Raw genomic sequence first — 27,854 nt, forward strand, 5'->3', positions numbered from 1 at the left:
TGCATCCTAATAGACATAAAAATTTCCAAACATATTGCAATTAAAGTTGTTTCAGTTTTTCTTAAAAATACTAATCATGACTCTAATGAGGCATTGAATAAAGTATGTAGAAAGCTCTTTTATATCTCCATAATAAAATTATCAAAAGAATATTTGTGGTAAGTCAGACAGAGTAGAGGAGAAAAATGAGTGGAAGGAGGCAGGGCAAACAGATGCATGTGTAAGTAACTGGGGAAAGAAATACCTACACTATTATACTTTTACCATGCATGAATATAGTAGAGTAAATCAATATTTCAGATCATCTATATATATAAATGTACATTACACCATTTGAATTAAAATAACAATAATAGAAGGGAATTAAGGAAAGTAGAACAAGCACATCAGGGAAAGGGAGGAGGACAAAGAAGGGGAAATTATTGAGGAATGAGATTAATCAAATGTTATGTGCGTGTATGAATTTGGCATCATGCATCTTTTATTATGTATAATTATAATTGCCAAAAAAAACAAAACAAAAGCATTTTGAAAGATATTTCCAAACAGCTGAATACTCAACTCTGCCCTCTTCACCTTGGCACATCTGACTCCTCATGCTGTTAACCTGGCAGGTTATCATCTCAAATCCTTGACAATAATCTAAAAGGAAAATATCATTCTCCAGTTTCCAGGATCTCTCTTCCTTGAGCTGCAGATAGTGAGCCCTTGAACTGTTGCTCATCCTTGTCCTGTGTGCTTCATCTTGCAGAACAAAAACCATAATATAAGTGCAATCTCTTGGGGGTTACACTATGGGTTGGAAAAAGACTAACTAATCAATATCAACAGCTACTTTGCTAGAACCTGAAAGCTCCTCTCTACTCCCACCAAAGAACTTTGTATCTCCAAATCCCTGCTTACAGGCTTGTAGCCTAATTAATTTTTGTTCATAATGAGTCAAAATGAAACAAAACATATATATATAATGGAGACAGTGAAGGTAAGAATCTTGAGGAATGAAATTTTATTTTGTTTTCAAATATTGTGAAAACTTAGTGCCTTCTTTGGTGGACTAGTGATCCTTGCTGTAGCAGAATGGGAATTGCTAAGAAGCATGGACTAACATAAGTGATGCATCTAATCATCAGTATCTTAACATCTCACACATTTCTATTAAGGTCGGATATACTAGTAGAAAATATGACGAAGGTGTCCATATCAATATTCATCAGCAAAAGGATAATTTGGATGGTCAGCAGCACTAAAATAAAAAAAAAATGTGTAACAGACTAAATGACTCCATGTCAATAGGACTAAACAAGTGCTCCATTATATTTCCCCGGTGGGATAGAACCTGACACTTCTACTTTCATTATCATAGTATATAGGAAATGTTTCTTACACTTATAACTAAATTATTCAAATTTTATTCTCTTGTAGAGAATGTAACACAAAGAATTGACAGACACAAGAATTCACTTGTATTTATCTCCCTTACCCCTACACTATATCTACTAAAACCAAGAAATCTCTTCTGTTTTCATATTCTCAGGGAAAGCAAAAAGAGAATGCACCATGTTCATTTACTTACTTTGTGCAGGAGGACACCTCCATTTATGCCATGTTTAGTATCAGGTCAAACTCAGATACTGACCAATACAAAAAGGATTTTAGGTGTGTAGTATATTGCTAACAATGTCACTTCCATTTAACTAATTCATTAATTATTTGCTCAGTGTCCATCACATGCTATAATGCTACATTAAGACGTGAAAAGAATGTTGATTATAAGAGAGACTGACAAATACTAGAAGCTCGCCCTATCATATTAAGATCTCCATACTTTACAAGTAGCACAATGGAAAATCATTACTTGTTGAAGTATTTAATATATAGTGAGAATTACCAAAGTCTTGCCACCATCTCTTGGCATTATGTTCTTACTTTGTCCTTCATTTATAGCTGTATTAACAAAGATATTAGTAATGATAATTATATATCTCCAGTATTGAAACACATGAAACTTTGCATTATCTAATCTCTTTTCATACATCATCACCTTTATTTTAATTCTACAAAAAAGATGCAATAGCAAATCTCCTCTCATACATCATCACCTTTATTTGTATTATGATTTAAAATTCCAACAGGCAGAGTTTAATATATTCCTTGTTTAACCTCACTTATAGTATATGTTCAATGCCAGGTTCTTTAAACAGAAAACATATAACAAATGAATAAAGATTTTGTATTTTCTATCAATTGGTTCAAGAAGGGTATTTTTTCTGCACATTCTTCCCTTGCTGTTGTATCTTTCTTCTCAAAAATGATTTTATTCTCTGCATTGAGATGCCCACATTTTCAAACTTCAAACCAAATATTCTCCCAACAGCATTGTTGGAAGCTACTTTTAAGCCAATTGCAGTATGTGAGTTCTGATCAAGGCTGCACTGAAAAGGAGAGCAAGTCTTGAAACTAAACAAGTAAACGCCAAATGTCTTCTAAAGGTACTTACGACTTAAAGGTAACATATCGAAAATTTCTGTTCAGGCCATCCAGGTCTTTCATGTCTTCTGCAGTCAACTCAAAATCAAAAACCTATCACACAAGTAGAAAACTTTTAGCATTTAGTGTACATATTGCCAACCCAAGAAATCCAGAGAAATCAGATAAATTTCAAAAAGCTATTAAAGACATCAAGCAAAACACAGGAATGGACAATAAATATCAGGTGAAAATTGAATAGAAATCATTTTTGGCATGTAATACACAGAAATTGCACTAACTAAAGTCAAAAAGAAATCTCAAAAAGTTGCTGCAGCAAAACAAAGCTAATGTTATTAAACATTAACTCTGTTCATGCATTAAAAGACCAAAAAAATCTAGGGCAAAATTTTGAAATATGTAAGAAAATTCAATACTTGTTAAGGACAGAGTTCGATTTCTGTATCCCATCAATGAAAATTTTAAACTCCAAAGTAATTTTTGTTCAACATTCTTAGGAAAGGTATTCTGAAACTACAAACTACATCCTGTTAAAAACAAAGGACCTAGCTCAAAGAGAATCATCTTTTCTAAATTTGAGATATTTTCAACATGGAAAAAATTTTAGTTACTTGCTAACATACTGAAAACTATGAATACATAAATCCTCAGAAATTTCTTTAAAAACGGTGAGAGAGTAAAATATTTATCATTCAACAATCGATAAATTATAAAAATAGAATTCTCTGCATTCTTGTTTAAACGTTTCTGTACATTTGGAAATTCTCAACATAAAAAAGAATGTTTTATTTAAAGATATCAAAATTATCACTCCTATATGAATAAATCTCACAAAATTAATATAAATTTCTTCATCGATAAAATTACTGCAATATGTTTAAATACAAGCTTAATAGCAAAAACTCTTGAAAATAATGGACTAGAATCTTTACTATTTCAAAAAAATATTCCCTCCAAAGTTATTGAGTGTTCCAAAGCAATACCAAAACAAAGGAGACAATATGCATACAGATTCCTAAAGTGAATTTAAATTTCTTGTAATAGATTAATGTAAAATAACAAGATATTTTAAAATGAATGAAGAACTAAGGTTTTCATCACAGTTTTGGACAGAAAGACTGATTTTCCAGTGTAATTCAGACAATGGAAATATCAAATAAGACTACTGATGAGAAAACTAGCCAGAAATGAACCTCTTACTTCTGGGAAGTTTAGCTAGGGTTATTTTACAATTATGTGCATATTTTGATTTTTATTAAACATGTTAAAAAACTGCAATTGAATTAAGTTTGGAATTTTAGACAGTAACACTTTCATAAAGAAAGGTAATAGAATTCCGTTGAGATCTCAATAAGAGAAAAAATATGACCCTCATTCTTCACAAATTGAAGGCATGAAGACAAAAATTAAAGAAGAAACTGTTCATGACAATATACCAAAAGGAGAATGAAAGTACAAGTGAGAGAATATATTTCAACCAATACATCTGCATCTGAACACATAAACAAGGTAAATTGTTTGCAAAAATGCTCCCCCCCAAAAATTCACTCCTCCCAGTCTCCAAACTCTTTCCTATGTGAATTTGCAGCACCTTTCACAAAGAGACAGTGTCTATTTCCCCACTTCTAGGGCGTTGCCATGTCTCTAACTTGCTGTATCCATTAGAACATGGCAGAAGCAGTAACAGGCTCATTCTGAGCAGAGGCATGAGAAGGCTCTGCAAGGATCCATTCACTTCATGAGGACAGTGGTAGTGATGAGGTGAAGCGTGCATAATCGACTGGTGGATGTAAAGTTCTGTGGAGGGGAGCTCAGGCTCCCCAGACAACAGAGCAAGCAGGACCGAAGCAGAGGGAACACTCTCTTCTGCAGAGGCATAGGAGAGTTTATTGCAAATACTAGAGAAGTAATGGAGCCTAAAGACATTCAATGAGTTCATGCCAAGTCAAGGCAAATAGTCAAAGCAAAGAATCATGAGATAAACAAATGCTCTTTGCACTAACCTTGATATTTTGGAAGATTTGCTTTGAACTTGCTCTAAGTAATGATCCAATAAATATCTTCTACTTGGACATGAAATCACAACCTATTTAAATGGGCATTTCATAAATTGTTAACAAGTCAAAATGATCAAAATGAAGTAAAATATGAATATTAAAATAGGTTGAGATTTGAGAAAATGTAAAATAAAATCATAATTCATAGAATAAAAATCATCCAATCCAAATTTTCATCTCAGAAAATAAAAACAAATACAAAGATGTCATTTGCATAGGGTGTCACAATACTTGCACGTCAATAATGAAAACCAAATCTCTCTGCTTTATCCAATCCTGCTTCTAATGTTTTGTACTTCTTGTCCCATTATAGAAAGAAAACACATGACTAAAAGTATATAAAACCCTACCTGCAACAGATCTTCAAGGGATATTGACATGACCCAAAAATGTACTTATATATTCCAAAGAATCACACATGTGAACATTACTGTTTAGCAACCCGAATACACACAGACCTCCTCTATAACTGACTGTTCTCTTTGATCCGTTTCTCATTGAAACTCTTGACTACAACCACAACACCACGCTGCAACTGGTAGCACAAGGCAATCAGGGCTGGAGACAGGTTGTGTTTTATTGCCAAGGCACCAAGAACTGGATCATCCAAGAGAAATGGGTCACTCTGGTCAACACTGGGAGAAAAGACAGAGATACTGAAATCCTGAAAATGAGTTAGTTAGGAGCCATTCATTTATTTCTAATGCTTCTGGGGGAGGGTGTAGTTTAGTGAGGGTTGAATCCAACAGCATTCTACCACAGAGCCAAAAGGTTACCTTTTCAGTTTTATTTTGACACAGGGTCTCACTAAGTTCCTGAGGCTAGACTCAAGTTATCAGTCTTACTGTTTTAGCCTCCAAAGTCAGTGGGTTCAAAGCAAGCACCACTGCACCTACTACACAGACTTAGGTCTCTTTCATCCACTTTACATTGGCATCCTCAGATATGGTCCTGGACCAGCAGCATCAGTGTCTTTTGGGATCTTCTCAGAAGTGTAAATGCTACCCTCTCCCAGGGTCAGTTGAGAGTAATCTTCTGAAGTATGAGTCTTTTAGGACTATAAATTATTCATCAACAATACAATATTAAGTAAAAACCCTTATTTTCTCATTACCACTCTGGGTATCGTTGAGTCCCAAGCGCACCATAGGCCACGAGAACAATGCCTTTTGATTTGCAGAAGTCCAGCAGTTTCCTCTGATTGTGATAAACATGACATTCTACCTGCAGTGGAGAAGACATAAGGTTTCTAATTTTACAAAAGGCTAATGTTAATATAAAAACAAAATAACAGAAAAAGAAGCTAAGCTTTAAAAATGGTGCAACTTGGATTCAAATTGTGCCATAAATCAAGAATTTGGCTAATGACTCATGAGGACATGTATGAAGGACATTTGGTAGGTGTTCTGCAGGGGACATTAGGGTAAATTTTGTTCATCAAAAACAATAAAACCAGATTCTAGAACACAGGCAGCTTAGAACAATTCTCCCTAACCATAATTTCTGAGAATATGTTCTAAGAGATCTAGTGAGTGTCGGCCAAAGTGAAGAAGACTTGAAAATCTCCCCTTTGCAGGACAAGAACATGCATAATGAGACTTGGAGATCTCATGGAACCCTACTGTCTGTCAACAGTCAAGGAGTGAATCTGGGCAGGTTCTGAAATCTTACATGGAACTCCAAATAAAGCTGGAAAGCAGGTGGGCGTGCCATTCCTGTCCTCTCTGAGCAGATTCACTCTGTTCCTTGGTAGTTTGGCCTTTTCCCCTTTCTTATCCTTTCTAATAAACTCATGTCTACTACTCTGAGCAACATGTCTGAAATTGTTCTAATGTGTTGCAAAACCCAGTAACGAAGACCACCCTGATTGCCTTGGCTCCTTCACAGATCCTTGAATTATAATAAGAAATTCAACTCTAACCGCTTACTGTCTGAGAATGGGAATGTAAACAAGTTAACAGATATAAAAGGAGAGTTTGAAAAAACATCAATATTATTTGGAAAAGCATTGGGTGAACAGTCTGTGTGAAAAGATCTTTAAAAAAAGACAAAAGAAAGCAAAATGTGAACCAAAGTTTCCTCCTGGAAATGAGGAAAAATTATAAAAGATATTTCAGAAAAGAAATGGGAAATTTGAACGCAGACTGGATTTAGATGATGTGAGAGACGTAGTAACAACATTATATATAATAATAAATATGAGCTATGAGAAATCAGCTTTATTCCTAAGAGATACTCTCTGAGGTCTCTTAAAGTGAATAGCCTAATCTATAATTTGCTTTGAAGGGAATCTGGAAAATCCTATGCATAAGTATGCAGATATATCGACATCTTTCACTGATCCAAGAAGTCAGCAATTTTAGGTATATGGAGGGAAACATGAATTTTCTGTACTATAATCTCACTTTTTGTATGTTTGAAATTTTTCATGATAAACAATTTGGGCAAATTCAATTCTAAATTTATTTTCTTTTTTTTTTTATTGTAAACAAATGGGATACATGTTGTTTCTCTGTTTGTACATGGCGTAAAGGCATACCATTTGGGTTCAACATCTCTAGTAATAAGAGAAATGCAAATCTAAATTTATTTTCAACTTTTTAACATTTATATTAAATTCTTGGTGCTCTATCAACCTATGTGAAGTCATGAATTTTATAGGCTAGGTTCACAACTGAAGGCCATTAATCCATGAGAAAATTTATAAAGTGCGCATTAGCACAGAACCTTGCACAGACTAGATGGGATTACATCGTTGATTTGTTATTGTAAAGCAGGTAAGAGGGGATCAGGCACAAGGCTAACTGTGCATTTTGGTTAAAGTTCTTAACTGTGGATTTCATCCAACATCAGTATCACCATAAACAAGTAACTTCCTCTCAATTCTTGAACTTTCAAAAGTTCTTCTTTACTCTTCCTGTTAACTGTTCCTCTAGATGCAGGAAATTAAATAAGAGATAAAAGAATCCAGGCACCCAACCTCCACACAGACCCTAACCGCGGATCTTTCCTGTTTTCACTCTTTTCTTGTTCACTTCACATTCATGTACACTGGCCTTTCCTACCCACAATTTCGCCCACAGCTCATTCACCAAGAGGTCAAGAACAAGGTCACCTTACCCCTGAAGTTGGATGAACAGTCACTCTCCTCCTTGGTCACATCTACATCACAAGATTCCTCCATAAACTGGGCACTAATGTCTTCCCTCATTGTCACAAGGGAGTCACCCAGCAGAGATAACAACTGAGAACCCTCCACACACTCCAAGACAGTGGCACTAATTTTAGATTTTTCTGTTCCCCAAAGGCAAATGAACTGAGGAACAAGACAAATAGAATGTGGAGAAATAAGTAAAAGAATAAGAGATATTGATGAGGCTCAGGGGTCTCACCTGGTTGCACACAGGCTTATATCTGAGGCCTGGTTTATTCAGGATCATCTCCAGCTGCCTGCGGTTAAAGTTGGACACCCCGATGGACTTGGCCAATCCTGCATCCTTACACTTCTCCATGGCCTTGGGAGGAAGGGGTTGTGAAAAGTCATTTCTACAATCAACTGTGTCAATGTAAATGCAATATAGAGTGATAATGTCTAGAAATCACAATAAACTGGCTACATTAATGTTAAGAAGAGAAAAATGAGCAGATGCCAGAGATCTTCTCTGGGGGTCAGAATGCAGCTGCCCCTGAGTTCACTGCTACAGCTGTGCAGAGGTGTACTCTCCAGGGACCATGGCTGCCCACGCTGCTGCAAATGTCTGGAAGGTTTCCCTAGGCACCACTGTCCAGCACCTCTGCTGTTGCCCAGAAGTTTTCTCTTGGGTCACAGCTGACCCTGATACCACTGCAACAGGTGTTCCAAGGCCTTTTCTCTGGGCACTTGTGCTATTGATTCTGTCACAGTTGCCATTTTCTGGAGGTCTGTTGTCCTCTATGCTGCCTCAGATGCCTGGCTGCCATGGACACTGCTGCTGCTGCTAACTTAACAGTGCTGCTGCTAAGGCCTCTTCCACTCCCTGGGGTCTTCTCTCTGGTTGCTGCTGCAACTGTATCTATAGCCAACTCTGCCACCACCGCTGCCCCAGTACCCCACCTACTGCCAATGTTACCAATATTACAGCTGCTGCTGAACCCCTGCTTGCTGCCACCAATTCCTGCTACTACCACTTCCAACATTGCCCAGGGGTCCACTGCCAGAGGGATGTCCGGTTTGGTTGCCCACAGCTACATCCAGTTTGAGATGCCAGCCAGAGTCTGGGGTTCATTTGGGGTGCCAGTGTGATTGCTGCCACTGCTGTTGTGGAGTGCAGCTCCTCCAGTCTGGGCACACCAGCTGGGACCTGGAAGTTCAGTGTCTGGGTGTCTATGGGTTTGGCTGCAACTGGGGTCTTCCTCCTGGAAGTGGGTGTTTCTACCATCTAGTTATTGTCTCTCAGAATTGCTCATCCCTCGTGGTCTCTCTCCAAATTCCAGTGCCATTGAGATCTTGGGATTACAACATTGGCTAACCCAGGATATCTCAGTCCTAGACCACTGAGGTAGTGACTGGGTCTGACTGGGCCTGTCCATGCCAGGCACGCTTGTGGGAAATCAGAGACAGGGCTAAGAAGCATTTGGAAGCTCACAGAAATAGTTGTTCAGTTTTCCACCATGATTTATTTTATTTTTATTTATTTCTTCTCTGGCATCTCTGTACACCATATTTGGAGAAGAGTGTGTTTTTTCTGCATCAGTTTCTTGAGGACTGTGATATATGCATGGTGTTTTGTAATTCGACTATATATTCTTTTTTTTTTTTTTTTTTTTTTTTTTTTGCGGTGCTGGGGATTGAACCCAGGGCCTTGTGCTTGCAAGGCAAGCACTCTACCAACTGAGCTATATCCCCAGCCCTCTGCTATATATTCTTATATTTTTAATTATTTTTCTCTTTATATGTGTTGTTCTTCTCACTTTTCTATCTTCCAAGATTCTTTTCCTGCCTTTTTTCCACCTAGCATCCAATCTCCTTTGGTGTCTCTTCACTCTTCCTGTGGATTTTCTTCCGGATTGTCTCTTTCTCCCTCATGAACACCATGCTCTGCACTGTTTCTGTTTTATCTTCCCCACTATTTGAGATTTTAAATCCATTCGGTAAATTTTCTCTCTTTATTGCAGACAGTGATTGAACTCATCTTTGCCGTTTTAGTGAGAGGGCAGTGGACACCTACTGGGAGCTACTGGATTTGAGGCTGTGTATTGTTTGCACTGGGTGTTGTTGATATCAGTCTCCTTCTGAAATGTAGGACCCTGGAAATCTTCAGTGACAAAATAGGTCTACAGGGTAGAATCTGTATTGCCCCAGATCCACACAACTAGATGGGAGAACACACAGACAGCCATGGAAAACAAGGGGAGCAAACCAAGCTGCCCCAATAAGAGAAACCCCTGACAACGCAATAGAAGAAATGCCCAGGAAGGCATTTAGAAAGTACCTAGTCTGATCTGTGAAGAAAAGAATGATATAAAGAGTGAAATCAAAGAGAAAATACAGGAAGTGAAAGATCACTTCAATAAGGACTTAGAGATTGTGAAAAGTAGCAGAAAACCTCAAAATGAAGAAATCAAAAATCAAATTATAAATTCAATGGAAAACATCACTAACAGACTAGATCATTTGAAAGAATCTAAGACAATGAAGACAAAATACTTAATATTGAAAATGAAGTGAAATATGCAGCAATGATCGTAACGATCATACCAACAGAACTTCCAAGAATTATGGGATTCATGAAGAGACTAAATTTAAGTTATCATGATAGAAGATGGAGAAGAGACATAAACCAAAGGAATGCACAATATTTTCAATGACATAATATCAGAAAATTTCTCAAACCTAAAGAATGAAATGTAAAGTCAAATACAGGAGGCATACAGGGCCCCAAATATATAAAATTACAGCAGACCTTCACAAATACACATTATAATGAAAATGACCAAAACACAGAATTAGGATAAAATATTAAGGGCTATGAGAGGAAAAACAATGCAAACTATGTATAGGTGAAAACAAATTTGAATCTCAGCTGATTTCTTAACCCAGACCCTTAAGGCTAGGAGGTCATGGAACAAGAGTTTTCAAGCTCTGAAACATAATGAATGCCAACCAAGAATTTTATATCCAGCAAAATCGTTTCAGATTTGAATTTGAAATAAAAACATTCCATGAGATTCAAAAATGAAAAGTTCATGATTAGAAAGCCTGCATTTCAGAACATTCTCAACAAAATATTTCACAAGGATGAAGTGAAAAAAAAAAAATAACCAGCAAAGGTAGGAACTACACTAAAGGAATAATCAAAAAACAAACTAAATCAAACCAAAAACCAGAAATAAGCCAAATGACTGGGAATGCAAGTCATATCTCAGTAATAATCTTGAATATTAATGGAATAAATTAATATTCCATTAATGGAAAGCAATACCTAGAGGAAATTAAGTGGATGATGGTATGTAATGGGGGCGGAGTGTGGAGAGTGAGAAAAATGGAGGAACTTTAGATTATGTAAAAGGAAATGAGAGGGGGTTATGTAAAATTGTAGAATGAGACAGACATTGTTACCCTATGTACATGTATGATTACACAAATGGTATAGTATGAATCTACATCATGCACAATGATAGAAACAAAATCATGTACTCTATTTGTGTACAATGAATCAGAATGCAGTCGCTAAAAGGAAAAAATAAATAAATTAATTAAAAAAACCTATGGGCTTAATGCTAAAAAAAAAAAAAGTCAACAAATAAATAATCTAACATTACATACAAAAGTCCTAGAAATAGAAGAACAAATCAACACCACAAATAGGAGACAGGAAATAATGAAGAGATAATATCAATGAAATTAAAACAGAAGAAACTATTGAAAAAAATTGACAAAACAAAAAGTTGATTCATTGAAAAAAATCAATAAAATAACAAAGAGAAAGAAAACTCAAATTAGAAAATATCACAACAGACATAACTGAAGTAGAAAATATAATGAGAAATTAATATGAAAATTCATACTCCAATATAATAGAAATTTACAAATTTCTGGAGACATATGACCTACCTAAAATGAATCAGGAGGTCATAAACAATATAAACAGAATAATTTCAAGTAATGAAATGGAAAATATTAAAAGCTACCAATTAACAAAAGTCTTGGACCAGAAGGATTCTCAGCGGAGTTCTACAAGTCCTTCAAAGAAGAATTAACGAAAATGTTCCTTAAATTATTCCATGAAATAGAAAAGGAGGGAACACTTCCAAACTCATTCTATGACGATGTCATCACCCTAATATGAAAAGCAGAAAAGGACACATAAAAAAATGTATGCAGACCAATATCCCTCATTACTATAGATGCAAAAATTCTCAATGAAATGATGGCAACTTGCATACAAAAACATATTCAATAGACAGTGCACCACAAGAAAATAGGGGACATCCAAGGGATGAAGAGTTGGTTCAACATATGGAAATCAGTAAATGTAATTCTTCATATGATCACCTTAACAGATGCAGAAAAAGCATTTGACAAAATACAGTACCTAGTAGGAAATAGAAAAACTAGGGATAGTAGGAACGTGCCTCAACATTATAAAAGCCATATATGCTAACCCAAGTTCAACATGATCTAGATAGAGAAAAATTGAAAACATTAACTCTAAAAACTGGAACAAGACAAGGATACCCTCTTTCACTATGGTTTTTGAACATTGTCCTTGAAAATCTAACAAGAACATGTAGAGAGAGGAAAGAAATTAAAGGTATGCAAATAGGTACAGAAGAACTCAAACTATCACTATTTGGTAATGACATGATTCTATATTTGGAAGATTCAAAAAATTCCACCCAAAACATTGTAGAACTAATAAATGAATTCAGCAAACTAGCAGGATATAAAATCAGTAGCCATAAATCAAACACGTTTCTTACATCAGTAATGGATCCTCTGAAAAAGAAATAAAGAACACTGTCCCATTCACAATCACCACAAAAATTAAAGTAAAATAGTTGGGAATCAAGCTAACACAAAAGGTGAGAGACCTCGACAAAAGAAATTATGGAACACTAACAAAAGAAATTAAGGAGGACCTTAGAAGATGGAAAGATATTCCATGCTCCTGGATAGGCAGAATTAATACTGTCAAAATGGCCGTATTATCAAAAGCTTTATATAAATTTAATGCAAATTCTCTTTTCATAGAACTAGAGAAAGAAATCACAAAATTTATTTGTAAAAATAAGAAACCCAGAATAACAAAACCAATTTTAGCAAGAAAACTGAAGCAGAAAGCATAATAATACCAGACTTGAAACTATACTACAGAGTTAGAGTAATAAAAACAGCATGGTATTGACACCAAAACAGACATGTAGACCAATGGTACAGAATAGAAGACACAGAGACATATGCACATAAATACAGGTATCTCATACTGGACTAAGGTGCCAAAAATCTTCACTGGAGAAAAGAAACTTATTCAACAAATGGTGCTGGAAAAAATGGACAGCCATATGTAAAGAATTGAAATTAAACCCTTATCTCTCACCCTGCATAAAATTCAAATCATGGTGGATCAAATTTTAGGCACTAGAACAGAGACCTTGTGATGGCTAGAAGATAAAGTAGGCCCAAATCTTCTCCATGTCAGCCTAGGAACTGATTTCCATAATATAATAAGACCTCCAAAGCCAAAGAAGTTAGACCAAGAATGAGAAGTTTGTTGTTTCTTTTCAGCAAAAGTAACAATCAATAATGTGAAGAGAGAGGCAACAGAAAGGGAGAATATCTTTACCACATGAACCTCAGATAAAGCATTAATCTCGAGGATATATAAAAATCTCAAAAAACTACACCAAAAAAGGAAAACAACAAATAACCAAGTCAATAACTGGGTTAAGGAAATGAACAATTTACAGAAGAAGATATATAATTGATAAACAAATATAAGAAAAAAATGTTCAACATCTCTAGCAATTAGAGAAATGAAAATCAAAACAACTCTAAGATTTCATCTCACTTCAATCAGATTGGCAATTATCAAGAATAAAAACAACAATAAATGTTGGTGAGGATGTGGGGAAAATGGTACACTCATACATTGCTGGTAGGAATGTAAATAGGTGCAACCATATGGAAAGCAGTATGGAGATTCCTCAGAAAGTTTGGATTGGGCCCAAAATTTGACCCAGTTATTCCACTCCTTTGTTTATACCCAAGGGACTTAAAATCAACATACTACAGTGATACAGCCACATCAATGTTTATAGAAGCTCAATTCACAATAACTGAACTATGAAACCAACCTAGATGCCCTTCAACAGATGAATAGATAAAGAAAATATGATATATCTTTATCTATATCCATATCTATCTGTATATATATGTACATATATATGATGAAATTTTATTACTCAGCTTTAAAGAATAATGAAATTCTGTCATTGACTGGTAAATGGATGAAGTTAGAGAATGTGATGCTAAGTGAAAGAAGCCAAACCCAGAAAACCAAAGGCTGAATGTTTTCTCTGATATGTGGATATTAATTCACAATAAGTGGAGGAATAGGTAAGTAAAGACTTATATTTATATTAGGCAGAGGTGAGTGAAGGGAGGAGAAGGGGTATGGGAAAGGAGTGAGAGAGTGAAAGAGACATTATTACCTCATGTAAATTTGTTACTGAATGACTGATGTGATCCTGCAATATGCATAATCAGAAAAAAGAGTGATTACATTTATCTGTGATATATCAAAACACATAAATGCCTTCTACTTCCATGTACAACTCATTAGAACAACTGAAATTTGAAAAAAAAATAAAATAAAAACAAATGTGGAATGCTGAGGAGAAAAGGAGGAGAAGAAGAAGGAGGAGGAGCAGGAGGAGGAGGAGGAGGAGGAGGAGAAGAAAAATGGTAAATAGAATAGCACAAATTGTTCACAGCCAGAAAAGGCATTTCTGTGTCTCCTTAGGGAATCAGACATTATTGCATGGGGAGGCAGGAGTTGCATATCCTCATGGTCATCAGTTCTTCTCGTCTATTTCCCCGTGTTGCATTCCAGCAATGCATTCCTACCCACTCCAACAACAACAAAAAACTCTTTGGAAGATAATGATGTCAAGCACCAAAATTTCAGCAGAAAGCATGAACTCTCACACTTTTTTTTCTCCTGTGTAGTCACTCTAACAAACACTCACCTCCCATATGGCACAGAGATCTGCTGAGTCATATATAATTTTTCCATTTTCATCTTTTGGATAAAGCTCTTCCCCTGTCTGGAATAGAAGTGATCATAATAGCAATCTTGCTGAATTCTATGTCCATGCAGAGCAATATTCTTAGGTGTACCTATGGAATGGGACACTAAACATCCATAAAATAAGTGAAACAAAACTCTATATTCATCTATTTACAAAATGTTTACAAATGGATGTGAAAGAAACAACTTTCAGGGTTTTGTTTTCTGTATTCTCTTACATCAAATTATATCTATATATATGTTTAAATATATATATGTGTGTATATAAATATGATTCAATGAGATTTTCCAAATCACCTAATGAGGTCTCCAAGTTAATTTATGTTATCTTATTGTCTCTATATATTCTTCTGGGTAATTGCCTCACTGGGAAATTTTGTGGATGTATGAGTTTCTTCTCCAGAAATAATAGATTTGAGTAATGACAGAGGCTAAAGAGTATTCTTTATCTACCTAGACACATGTGGGATCAATGATATGTATGTGCACCAAAGATGGTCATTTAAGTTTGAATTCAAGATTGATGTGATGCTGGAAGATGGAGAGACACTATAAAATATTAATGACCATGAAACTTGAACTGCCCTAAAGTCATACATACCACCAAAGGAGAAGGATAGGAGAAAACTAATCAAACAATGATGTAGATGTAATGGATCAACAAACACAAATGTTGCTGAAGATTACTTATAACCATAAATATAGTCATGGTTTGGACTTTCTATAAGTCATATTAAGTTCATATTAATTTATAATAGAATCTTAATTCAACCATTTATGATAATGATGGTCATGAAAGTAAATTGGTTTAATGATGCAAATTGCCTACCTTCATTGTCACTGGAAAATGAATAAGATAGAGATCAACATAGTCAAAACAAAGTTTTTCCAGTGATCTTTCCAAACACGTCTGGACCAGCTCTGGTTGATGAAAAGTTGACCACAGCTGCAGAGGTTAAAGATGGAAATTTGACTGGATTAATGTATTACCCAATTTTGGAATTTATTGAACTTCATATTGAGATAGTTATTTGTCAATTCCTTGGAAATTGACACAAGGAAATTGATCACAGGGAAGATATTCTCTTCAGGTCTTGGGTTTCCAGTCATTGGACCTATTCATGTGAACTGGATTAAATTTTTATTATTATGACTAAGTCAACTAAACTCTGGAAGGAATTACTCATGTGATAAACATTTTAACAAATAACATTATTGAATTTCTGAATAGTGCTTCATAGAAATTACAAAGTTACTGTTAGTCTATCTCATCTATTCATTGCATGATGTAAGAATTTGTAATTATTTTTTACATAACTGAAGGGAAACACATTTGACTATTGCATTATGTTCCAGACATGACTAAAAACACTTTAGCAATATTTACTTTAGTACCCATAGAGCTATCCTACATTGTCCTTTGATAATGACAAAGGTGCCAGTAAATATTTTGAATGATAAGAAATTTTAAAAATCACCCAGGAGATAATGAAACCATAATCTGGTCATAATTCTATCTGATTCTACCACCAATTAAAAAACATACTGCTGATTACAGAATCAGAAAATTAAAGGAACTATAAATTCACAAATTTGTAGACTGTGGGCAGGAATTCACATTGTTCATCTGTTTTAGAAATTGGATATTACATGTGAATAAACATTATTCCAATTATCTACATTCCACCCACAACTGATCACCTAACATAATTTCCAATTCTGTATACCACATTGTAGTAATCATGCAGTAATTTGTATACTGTATACACAATACCTTTGAAGTATAGAATATATCTTCTCTCTTCACAGTGCCATCTGCAATCTTGCTTCTAATAGCCAATCCTACCTCCTCTTCTACTTGGTATACATAAGCACAGTCAATATGGCGGAAACCAGCTTCTATAGCTATTTTGGTGGCCTCTGTTACATTACTATTAGGAACCTAGAGAAATAACCAAAGTGTATTTAAAGAATCATAATAAGTGTGGTAACTAATAGTGAGCAAAATAGACAACTCATTAAACTGGAAGGAAGATTATATTCCAATGTGTTTTTCAGAATACTGAGTTATGTAATAAACAGCTAGTCCCCTGAACTTTGACTGCTCATTTATCTCCTCGACTTAAGAAGTATCCAAAGAGCAATTTTGGATGTCTTGAGCATAAGCAGTGACCTTACATAACTCAACTTTGCCCATGATTTGTGGTTAGATCAGTATTTGAAGTAATGACTCCAAGCCCATTTTTCTGGGTTATTCCTAGTTAGTTATAAGAATCTGACATTCAGGAATCCTCTTCAGACACAGAAATCCTAGTCCATTTTCATCAGAGGACTCCAGAAGCAACTCAATTTTAGTGAGTTTTTGGAAGGACTCACAGGAACCAACATACTGGAATATTCATGCTTACCTGTTGAAGTTTGTAGGTGCCTAAGCCCAGTGGAGGAATGAAGTGACCATCACTGAGCTCCACGTACTGATGTTTGAAATTCATTGCTGTCTCTCCTCAGTCTAAGCAGGTTCTGCACCTTCTTCTGCCTTCACAGGGCAGATATAACTGGATTTCACAACCCAAATTACTTGTGTAATTGTTAACCAATTGTACTTGCTATCTAATGATTAGCAGTATTTTTTAGGTGGAATGAGATTAAAGAAATATTTGATATGTAAGAAGAAAATTGAAACCAGTTCTCTTATTTCATATGTAACAATTTTATGTAAATTACTACACAGTGATAAAAGTGTGATAGTGTTTAGGAAATCTTAAAATATTATCAATTTTAGCACAGCTGTGTAAAATTTTATGCACTGATTAAATGGAATATTTGAACAATTCAAAGTCAAACATAAATACTTATGAATGAGTTATTAAATATAAAAATATGGGTTTTTAATTCAGTGTAAAATGAAGGGACTATACTATAACAACCAACATAATATATTTGTAAAAGATGCAGGATAAAAAATGAAAGACAGGCAGATTACTCATTGTCAGGTGTCTATCATCCGCCATTTGCCTGCCTCTCACCTGTCCATCGCCTGCCTTACACCTATCCATCACCTAACGCAGGAGGTTCATCTCCGGATGGTCTGACAAAAGTCAGCAAACTGATTGCTGACCGCCAGTGGAGCACCAGCTGTCTGCTGTTGCCTGGAAGTTCACTGTTACAGTACCTACAGGTTTGATTACACTTGGCTGCCGCCATTTTGAGACAAAAGCCCGGCCCCTTAGGACCACTGGCCAGACTGATTGAACCTGTCTCCAGGATCCCTCAGCCCAACCAATCACTCCCTGCCTCTGGGGCCCTCACATCGACTGACTGCTCCCTGCCACCAGGACCCCCAGACCAACTGACTGCACCCTATCACCGGGACCCCAGACTGACTGATTGTACCCAGCCTCCAGGATCCCACAACCATGCTAAACACACCCGACATCCAGGACCCCTGCCTGACCAACCGCATCCCGCCTCCGGGACCTCCTTGCTGACCACAGCCACACCTTGAGCTGCAGCTCCCCATTTGCCAACACATTTCGAAGCCAGAACGGCCATCTTGGATAATCCTGGGAAGCCATAGCTCCGATCTTTAGGTGGGGAAAATCCCATCCGGAGATGCCTGTGGGAGGCTTGAAGCTCATTGGCATGTACCTCTCATGCATCAGGCAACTGAAGACTGGGAGGTTTCATTACTATATGACTGTTATACTGTAGATTTTCTTTTTTCTCCTTATTGAAAAAATTTGTTTTTATTTCTTACTTTTTTTGCTCTCTTTTGCTTTTGTTTACCTGTTCCTTCAGAGTCTCTCCCTTTTTTGCATGCTAACATCCAATTTCTTTGGATTACACTCTCACCCTTTCTATTATCTAGAAATTCTGTATATTCTTTTCTTGTCCCATTAGCAGCCACTTTCTACATCCCTCTGCATCCTCTTTGTCCGCCATTTGAAACTGCAGACCTTATTGCAAATCTGTTTCTTTTACTGAAGATAATATTTGAACACATTCTGTTTACTATGACAATATTGTTATTGTCCTCATAGGGCCTATTTGGTCTAGGATTGCATAGTGTCTGAATTGGGCACTGCTAATATTGATCTTCCCTTAAAGAAAAAGTTTTGGAAATCTATAGGGCTACTATAAGCCTATAGGGGGAAATCTGCAATACCCCAGATCTGCACTGCTAGAGGGGAAGATACATGAACAACATGAAAAAACAAGGGAAGAAAATGATCCAAACAAATCTAGATTCTATATTAATAGAATCCAGTGACAATATGTTAGAAAAAATTTCAGAAAAGGACTTCAGATTATACATGATTAAGATGATTCATGAAGCAAAGGATGAGATAAGAGAGCAAACGCAGGCAATGAGTGATAATACCAATAAGCTGAGAGAGCACCTGCAGGAAGCAAAAGATCATTTGAACAAAGAGATAGAGATTCTCAAAAAAAAAAAAAAAAAACAAAAATTCTTGAAATGAAGGAAACAATTAACCAAATAAAAAACTCAATGGAAAGCATCACCAAAAGACTAGACCACTTGGAAGACAGAACCTCAGACAAAGAAGACAAAATATTTAATCTTGAAAATAAAGTTGCCCAAACAGAGAAGACGGTAAGGAATAATGAACAGAATCTTCAAGGACTTTGGGACATCATGAAAAGATGAAATTTAAGAATTATTGGGATTGAGGAAGGCACAGAGATACAAACCAAAGGAATGAACAACCTATTCAATGAAATAATAACAGAAAATTTCCCAAGCCTGAAGAATGAAATAGCAAATCAAATACAAGAGGCTTACAGAACACCAAATGCAGAAAATCACAATAGATCCACAGAAAGGCTCATTATAATGAAAATGCCTAACGTTCAAAATAAAGATAGGAATTTGAAGGCCACAAGACAAAAGCATCAGATTACACATAGGGGGAGACCAATACGGATACCAGCCAACTTCTCAACCTAGACTCTAAAAGCTAGAAGGGCCTGGAACAACATATTTCAAGCTATGAAAGAACATGTTTGCCAACCAAGAATCCTATACCAAGCAAAACTAACCTTCAGATTTGAAGATGAAATAAAATCCTTCCATGATAAACAAAAAATAAAAGAGTTTGCAAATGGAAAACCTGCACTACAGAATGTTCTCAACAAAATATTCCAGGAGCAGAAAATGAAAAACAATAATGTAGGTCAGCAAAGGGAGGAACTACCTTAGAGAAAAACCACTCAAAGGAGAAACCAAGCCAACATAAAAAACAAAAATAAGCCAAATGACTGGGAATACAAATCATATCACAATAATAACCCTGAACATTAATGGCCTAAATTCATCAATCAAACAAATAGACTGGCAGAATGGATTAAAAAGAAAGACCCAACATTATGCTGCCTGCAAGAAACTCATCTCATTGAAAAAGACATCCACAGATTAAAGGTGAAAGGGTGGGAAAAAATCTACCATGCACATGGACTCAGTAAAGAAGTGGGGGTTTCCATCCTTATATCAGATAAAGTGGACATCAAGCCAAAGTTAGTCAGAAGGGAGAAAGAAGGACATTTCATACTGCTTAAGGGAACCATAAATTAGGACAACATAATGATAGTAAATATTTATGCCCCAAACAACGGTGCATCCCTGTACATCAAAAAAATCCTTCTCAAATTCAGGAATCACATAGACCACAACACAATAATTCTGGGTGACTTTAACATACTGCTATCACCAGTAGATAGATCTTCCAAAAAAAATTCAACCAAAGAAACCATAGATCTCAATAACACAATCAATAACCTAGACTTAATACACATATATACAATAGTCAATCCATGAACGAGTGGATTCACTTTCTTTTCAGCAGCACATGGAACCTTCTTAAAAATACACCAAATTCTATGCCACAATCCAGCCTTTAGGAAATGCAAAAAAATAGAGATACTGCCTTGTGTTCTATCAGATCATAATTGACTGAGAGTAGAAATCAATGACAAAATAAAAAACAGAAATTACTCCAACACCTGGACACTAAATAATATGCTATTGAGTGAAACATGGATAACAGAAAACATCAGAAGGGAGAAAAAAAAATTCTTAGAGGTCAATGAGAATGACGATACAACATATCAAAATCACTAAGACACATGAAAGTGGTACTAAGAGGAAAATCATTGCATGGAGCACATTCCAGAAAAGAATGAAAAGTCAACAAGTAAATGACCTAATATTACAGCCCAAAGCCCTAGATAAAGAAGAACAGAATAACAGCAAATGTAGTAGAAGACAGGAAATAATTAAAATCAGAGCTTAAATCAATGAAATTGAACAAATGAAACAATTCAAAAAACTGACAAAAGAAAAAGTTGGTTCTTTGAGAAAGTAAACAAAATGGACAAACCCTTAGCCACACTAACAAAGAGAAGGAGAGAGGAAACTCAAATTACTAAAATTTGAGATAAAAAAGGAATATCATAACAGACACCACTGAGATATGGAACATAATGAGAAGCTACTTTGAAAATCTGTATTCCAACAAAATAGAAACTACTGAATACACTGACAAATTTCTACAGACATATGTTCCCCCCAAACTGAACCAGGAGGACATACACAATTTAAACAGACCAATCTCAAGCAATGAAATAGAAGAAGCCATTAAAAACCTACCATCCAAGAAAAGCCCAGGAGCAGACAGATTCTCAGCTGAGTTCTACAAGATCTTCAAGGAAGAACTCATTCCAATACTTCTCAAAGTTTTCCTGGAAATAGAAAAGGAGGATACCCTACCAAACTCATTCTATGAAGCTAATATCACCCTCATACCCAAACCAGGAATAGACACATCAAGGAAAGAAAATTTTAGACCAATATCATTGATAAATATAGATGCAAAAATCCTTAACAAAATATTGGCAAACCATATCCAAAATCATATTAAGAAAATTGTGCACCATGATCAAGTGGGGTTGATCCCTGGAATGCAAGGATGGTTCAACATCTGTAAATCAATAAATGTAATCCATCATGTCAATAGACTTAAGGATAAGAATCATATGGTTATTTCAATTGATGCAGAAAAAGCGTTCAACAAAAAGCAACACCCCTTTATGCTCAAAACACTAGAAAAAATAGGGATAGTAGGAACATACCTGAACATTGTAAAGGCTATTTATGCTAAGCCCATGGCCAATATCATTCTTAATGGAGAAAACTGAAACCATTCCCTTTAAAAATGGTAACAAGACAGGGATGTCCTCTTTCCCCACTTCTATTCAACATCATCCTCGAAACTCTAGCCAGAGCAATTAGGCAGACCATAGAATTTAAAGGGATACAAATAGGAAAAGAGGAACTTAAGCTGTCACTATTTGCTGATGATATGATTATATATTCAGAGGATCCAAAAAACTCCTCCAGAAAACTTCTAGACCTCATCAATGAATTCAGCAAAATAGCAGGCTATAAAATCATCACACATAAATCTAAAGCATTTTTATATGCAGGCGATGAAAGAGCTGAAAGGGAAATGAGGAAAACCACTCCATCATCAATATACTCAAAAAAAAAATAAATAAATAAAATACTTGGGAATCAATCTCACCAAAGAGGTAAAAGATCTCTACAATGAAAACTTCAAAACATTGAAGAAAGAAATTGAGGAAGACCTTAGAAGATGGAAAGATCTCCATGTTCTTGGATAGGCAGAATTAAGATCGTCAATATGGCCATACTACCAAAAGTGCTATACAGATTCAATGCAATTCCAATTAAAATCCCAATGACGTATCTTACAGAAATAGAGCAAGCAATCATGAAATTCATCTGGAAGAATAAGAAACCCAGAAGAACTAAACTAATCCTTAGCTGGAAGAATGAAGCAGGGGTTATCACAATACCAGAACTTCAACTATACTACAAAGCAATAGTAACAAAAACAGCATGGTACTGGCACCAAAACAGACAGGTAGATCAATGGTACAGAATAGAGGACACGGACACAAACCCAAATAAATACAGTTTTCTAATACTAGACAAAGGTGTCAAAAATATGCAGTGGAGAAAAGATAGCCTCTTCAACAAATGGTACTGGGAAAACTGGAAATGCATATGCAACAGAATGAAATTAAATCCCTATCTGTCACCCTGCAAAAAACTCAACTCACAATGGATCAAGGACCTTGAAATCAGATCAGAGACCCTGCATCTTATAGAAGAAAAAGTAGGTCCAAATCTTCACCTTGTTGTCTTAGGATCAGACTTCCTTAACAGGACTCCCATAGCACAAGAAATAAAAATAAGAATCAATAACTGGAATAGATACAAACAAAATAGCTTTCTCTCAACAAAGGAAACTATCAACCATGCGAAGAGAGAGCCTACAGACTGGGAGAATATCTTTGCCACACATACTTCAGATAGAGCACTAATTTCCAGAATATATAAAGAATTCAAAAAAACTCTACACCAAGAATACAAATAACCCAATCAACAAATGGGCTAAGGATATGAACAGACACTTCACAGAAGAAGATCTACAAGCAATCAACAAACATATGAAAAAATGTTCACCATCTTTAGTAATAAGAGAAATGCAAGTCAAAACTACCCTAAGATTCCATCTCACCCCAATTAGAATGGCGATTATCAAGAATACAAACAACAATATGAGTTGGCTGGGTTGTGGGGAGGTACACTCATGCATTGCTGGTGGGGTTGCAAATTAGTGCAGCCACTCTGGAAAGCAGTGTGGAGATTCCTTAGAAAACTTGGAATGGAACCACCATTTGACCCAGCTATCCCACTCCTCGGCCTATACCCAAAGGACTTAAAATCACCTTACTACAGAGATACAGCGACATCAATGTTCATAGCTGCTCAATTCACAATAGCCAGATTGTGGAACCAACCTAGATGTCCTTCAATTGATGAATGGATAAAGAAACTGTGGTATATATATACAATGGAATATTACTCAGCTATAAAGGAAAATAAAATTATGGCAATTGCAGGCATATGGATGAAATTGGAGAATATCATGCTAAGTGAGATAAGCCAATCTCAGAAAACCAAAGGATGAATGATCTCACCGATAAGTGGATGATGACACATAATGGGGTTTAGGAGAGGGGCAAGAATGGAGGAAGGAGGGACTGTATAGAGGGAAAAGAGGGGTGGGTGGTGGGGAGATGGAAAAAATAACAGAATGAATCAAACATCAATACCCTATATAAATGTATGATTACGCAAATGGTATGCTGTTACTCCATGTACAAACAGAAACAACATTTATCCCACTTTTTACAATATAAATAAATTAAAATAAAAATAGGAAAGACAACAAACTATAATTTCTTATTCTCTCTGAATAGTTGTTCTCTGACAAGCTTTTTAAACAACTAGACGTTTTGTCACTTCCATAATTTCAATAAATTGCTTACTTATACAAATGGAGAAGCACTGGTCCTTACACACATCCAATTCACTTGGGATTTTGGTTTTAAGACAAATCCCTCCTTTATCACACATTATTTGATAAAATGAACTGTCTTATGCCACACACAAAAACACAGAATTTAAAAGAATGGTTGAACATTATTCAAATTCTGACACTCAAAAAAGGAATCAAAGATTAAAATAGCAAAACAATTAGCCTTTTTAACTTTCTCATTTGCAAAATTCTTTACAAAACTTCTTATGTTGCTTTCCAACAAAATATGTCCATTGTTGATGAGTGTGTAGTGCTGAGAAGTCGTGAGAAATGTGCACCAAAAAATATTGCTATCTCGTGCTGCTTAATGAAGGATAAATTAATGACAGCTCTTGGAAAATATTTTGTAAGATGCAGCAGAAACCTTATGAACTTTCTGAAATTTTGAATTACCAGTGATTGCTAAAGCTTCAGTATATTTTTCAATTCCCAGCATTTATTGTTTCACTTTTGTATTATAACAAAAGTAATTACTTGAAGAAGGTAAAAAACTCATACCCTGAAAATTAAACAGAAATGAATTTGCTGGTAGAAAACCAGCACTCTCTCAAACTGCTTTTGCTCAGTGACTCGAACCTCACTGAGAACCCAGAGTCTCCTCTACTGGGTTGAGATTAACTGTTAAAATCTGCCTATCACCTCCTGTAAAACACAAACTTGGATTATGGTGTGTCCTAATTTACCTGGTTTGAATTCTCTGGACATTGTCACCATCTGTCTTCTCTCTGAGGTAAGAATGTTTGTGGTGCTCCTGGGCTCCAGGTGGTCTACTTGGTCATGGTACCTTGTGACCAAGTCTCTCCATGAACGTCCTGGACACAGGGCCAGAAAGCCCTTTCTCCACATCCACCAGACACACTAGTCAATAACCTCAACAAAATCCATGGTGAACTCTGATTCTTTATAGAATCTTGGTTTTGGTGGGGAGATTTGTAGGCTAAATTAAATACAAAAATGTGAAATTGTAAGATTATAGAAATAAAGCATTGTGGCCATATGTAAACATCTATATTATACAAGGATTTTTTTCAATAGATATGAACAATTCTTTGATTTACAAATGATGAATTCTACACAGTTCCTATGTGTCTAAAATATATCTGACCATTCCTACACTGAGAGATAGTTTACCACATGATGGAAAGAACATCTTTCCTATTAAAATCAAGACCAAAAACATTTACTCCTAGATTATACACATATGTTTGCTTCCTAACATCAGGAAAGATGTAAGCCCAGCTCTTTAATTTTAAAAGCAATTATATTGAGACAATAGCCTCTTTGATAATGGTTGGCAAATATTAAAAGAAGAATCTACTATCTCAAAGTTCAGAACAATGACCTTGGGTGGCCCCTCTGATTACCAGTTCTTGTTTCCACTGAGACACACTCTTCCCAAATTTTGTGTTCCATCCACCTTGGCCTGCCATGCACATCCCTGATGACCATCACAGCAGCTTAACAAGGGCTCCAAGTGGAAAGCAGATGGCTCCTCCCTGGGGTTTTCAATGTCCAATTGGAAATACAGAAAATGTAAATATCAACAGAGGATTATCACACTTTTCCTGAAATGTTAAGGACAGATGTCATGTAGTTACCATGCTAGGGAAAAGTCTGGTGATCATTGGACTCTTTTCTTATTCTCTATCTATGGAAATCATCTTTCAGAACATTAAATACTCACAAAATGAAAATACTGAATTTATGAAGGCTTATTACCCTAAGTGAGAATCATGTTGAGACATTATGCAGATCAATAACAAAAAAGGTAAGAGTTGCTTTTATTGTTGCATAAACTACTGAATTTTTAAAATTGAGAAACCCTAGGATAGGATGCTTTTGGTTGTAAAGGCACAGAAAATTCAATTTGTCTTGCTTGAAAATGTGAGAAAATGGATCCAAAGAGATCATTTGGGGCAACTAATGCTGAGTTTCCAAGTTATTCTATTAGAAATATGAATACTGCATATATATATTATAGGAAAATGTAGTACTAGGTTCTTTATTTGAGATCTTTCTGGGTTTTGATAGAGACCTTAAATATGTATATCACGAGCCCTAGAAATTCCAATGTTCATTAAGGGTATTGGTCTGAAATTTTCTTTCCTCTATGTGTCTCTGTCTGGTTCAGACAGAATATTGACTTCATAGAATGAGTTTGGGAGGGTTCCCTCCTCTTCTATTTCATGAAATACTTTGAGAAGTATTGGAATGAGCTCTTCTTTAAAGATTTTGTAGAACTCGGCTGAGAACCCATGTGGTCCCAGACTTTTCTTTGTTGGTAGGCTTTTGATGACTTCTTCTATTTCATCACTTGAAATTGATCTATATAAATTTTGTATGTCCTCCTGGTTCAGTTTAGGGAATTCATATGTCTCTAGAAACCTGTTGATATATTTGAGATTTTCTATTTTGTTGGTGTATAGATTTTCAAAATAGCTACTTATGTTTTGTATTTCAATCGTGTCTGTTGTGATATTTCCTTGTTCATTCCAAATTTTAGTAATTTGGGCTTTCTCCTTTGTTTTTGTGGCTAAGGGTCTATCAATTTTGTTTATTTTTTCAAAGAAACAACTTTTTATTTTGTCAATTTTTTGATTGTTTCTTTTGTTTCAATTTCATTGATTTCAGCTCTGATTTTAACTATTTCCTGTCTTCTACTACTTTTGGTGTTGGTCTGCTCTTCTTTTTCTAGGGCTTTAGCTGTAGTGTTAAGTCGTTTATTTGTTGATATTTTCTCCTTTTATTGAATGCAGTCCATGAAATAAATTTTCCTCTAATTACTGCTTCATAGTGTCCCAGAGATTTTGATATGATGCTTCTTTTTTCTCATTTACCTCTAACAATTTTTTAATTTCCTTCCTGATATCTTCTGTTATCCATTCATCATACAAGAGCATATTATTTAATCTGTAGGTGTTGGAGTAGTTTCTATTTTTTACTCTGTCATTTATTTCTAATTTCAATCCATTATGTTCTGATAGAATACAAGATTGTATTTCTATGTTCTCGTACTTGCTAATATTAGCTTTGTGGCATAAAATATTGTCTGTTATAGAGAAGGGTTCATGTGATGCTGAGAAGAAAGTGTATTCACTCTTTTTTGGATGGTATATACTAGCAATGTCCGTTAACTCTAAATTATTGATTGTGTTATTGAGATCTATGGTTTCTTTGTTCAATTTTTGTTTGGAGAATCTGTCCATTGGTGAGAGATGTGTGTAAAATCACCTAGTATTATTGTGTTGAGGTCTATTTGGTTTCTGGAACTGAGAAGATTTGTTTGACGTATATGGATGAGCCACTATTTGGAGCATAGATATTTATGATTGTTATGTCTTGCTGATTTATGCTTCCCTTAAGCAGTATGAAATGTCCTTCTTTATCCCTTCTGACTAACTTTGGCTTAAAGTCCACATTATCATATATGAGGATGGATACTCCAGCTTTTTTGCTCTGTCCATGTTCATGGTATGTTTTTTCCCAACCTTTCAAATTTAGTCTGTGGGTATCTCTATGAGATGAGTCTC

General features: G+C 35.5%; 1 protein-coding gene and 1 long non-coding RNA gene across 2 annotated transcripts in view; one reads left to right on the forward strand and one right to left on the reverse strand.

The window, feature by feature from the left end:
• LOC306642121 overlaps positions 1-27,854 on the forward strand; it is a 770,670-nt gene that overhangs the window by 335,655 nt on the left and 407,161 nt on the right. The window lies entirely within an intron of this gene.
• LOC306642118 (prostaglandin-E(2) 9-reductase-like) lies at positions 992-17,379 on the reverse strand. The gene is made up of 9 exons (XM_079107593.1): positions 17,245-17,379; positions 16,611-16,778; positions 15,666-15,782; positions 14,775-14,852; positions 7,937-8,059; positions 5,659-5,768; positions 5,014-5,179; positions 2,498-2,580; positions 992-1,243 (listed from the first exon to the last, which is right to left on the reverse strand). The coding sequence occupies exons 1-9, from the start codon at positions 17,326-17,328 to the stop codon at positions 1,201-1,203; spliced, it is 972 nt and encodes a 323-aa protein (XP_078963719.1). The 5' UTR covers positions 17,329-17,379; the 3' UTR covers positions 992-1,200.

This window comes from Sciurus vulgaris (genome assembly GCF_902686455.1).
Source record: "Sciurus vulgaris genome assembly, chromosome: 12".
NCBI lineage: Eukaryota > Metazoa > Chordata > Mammalia > Rodentia > Sciuridae > Sciurus > Sciurus vulgaris.

Bases quoted from the DNA above. Each gene is read 5' to 3' on its own strand.
- LOC306642118 (XM_079107593.1), bottom strand. From the start codon at position 17,328: ATGAATTTCAAACATCAGTACGTGGAGCTCAGTGATGGTCACTTCATT. The intron at 14,853-15,665 runs GTAGGCAATTTG...CTTCTATTCCAG, and splicing joins ATTTTCCAGTGACAATGAAG to ACAGGGGAAGAGCTTTATCC. The intron at 2,581-5,013 runs TTATAGAGGAGG...CTTGTGTGATAG, and splicing joins GGATCAAAGAGAACAGTCAG to GTTTTTGATTTTGAGTTGAC.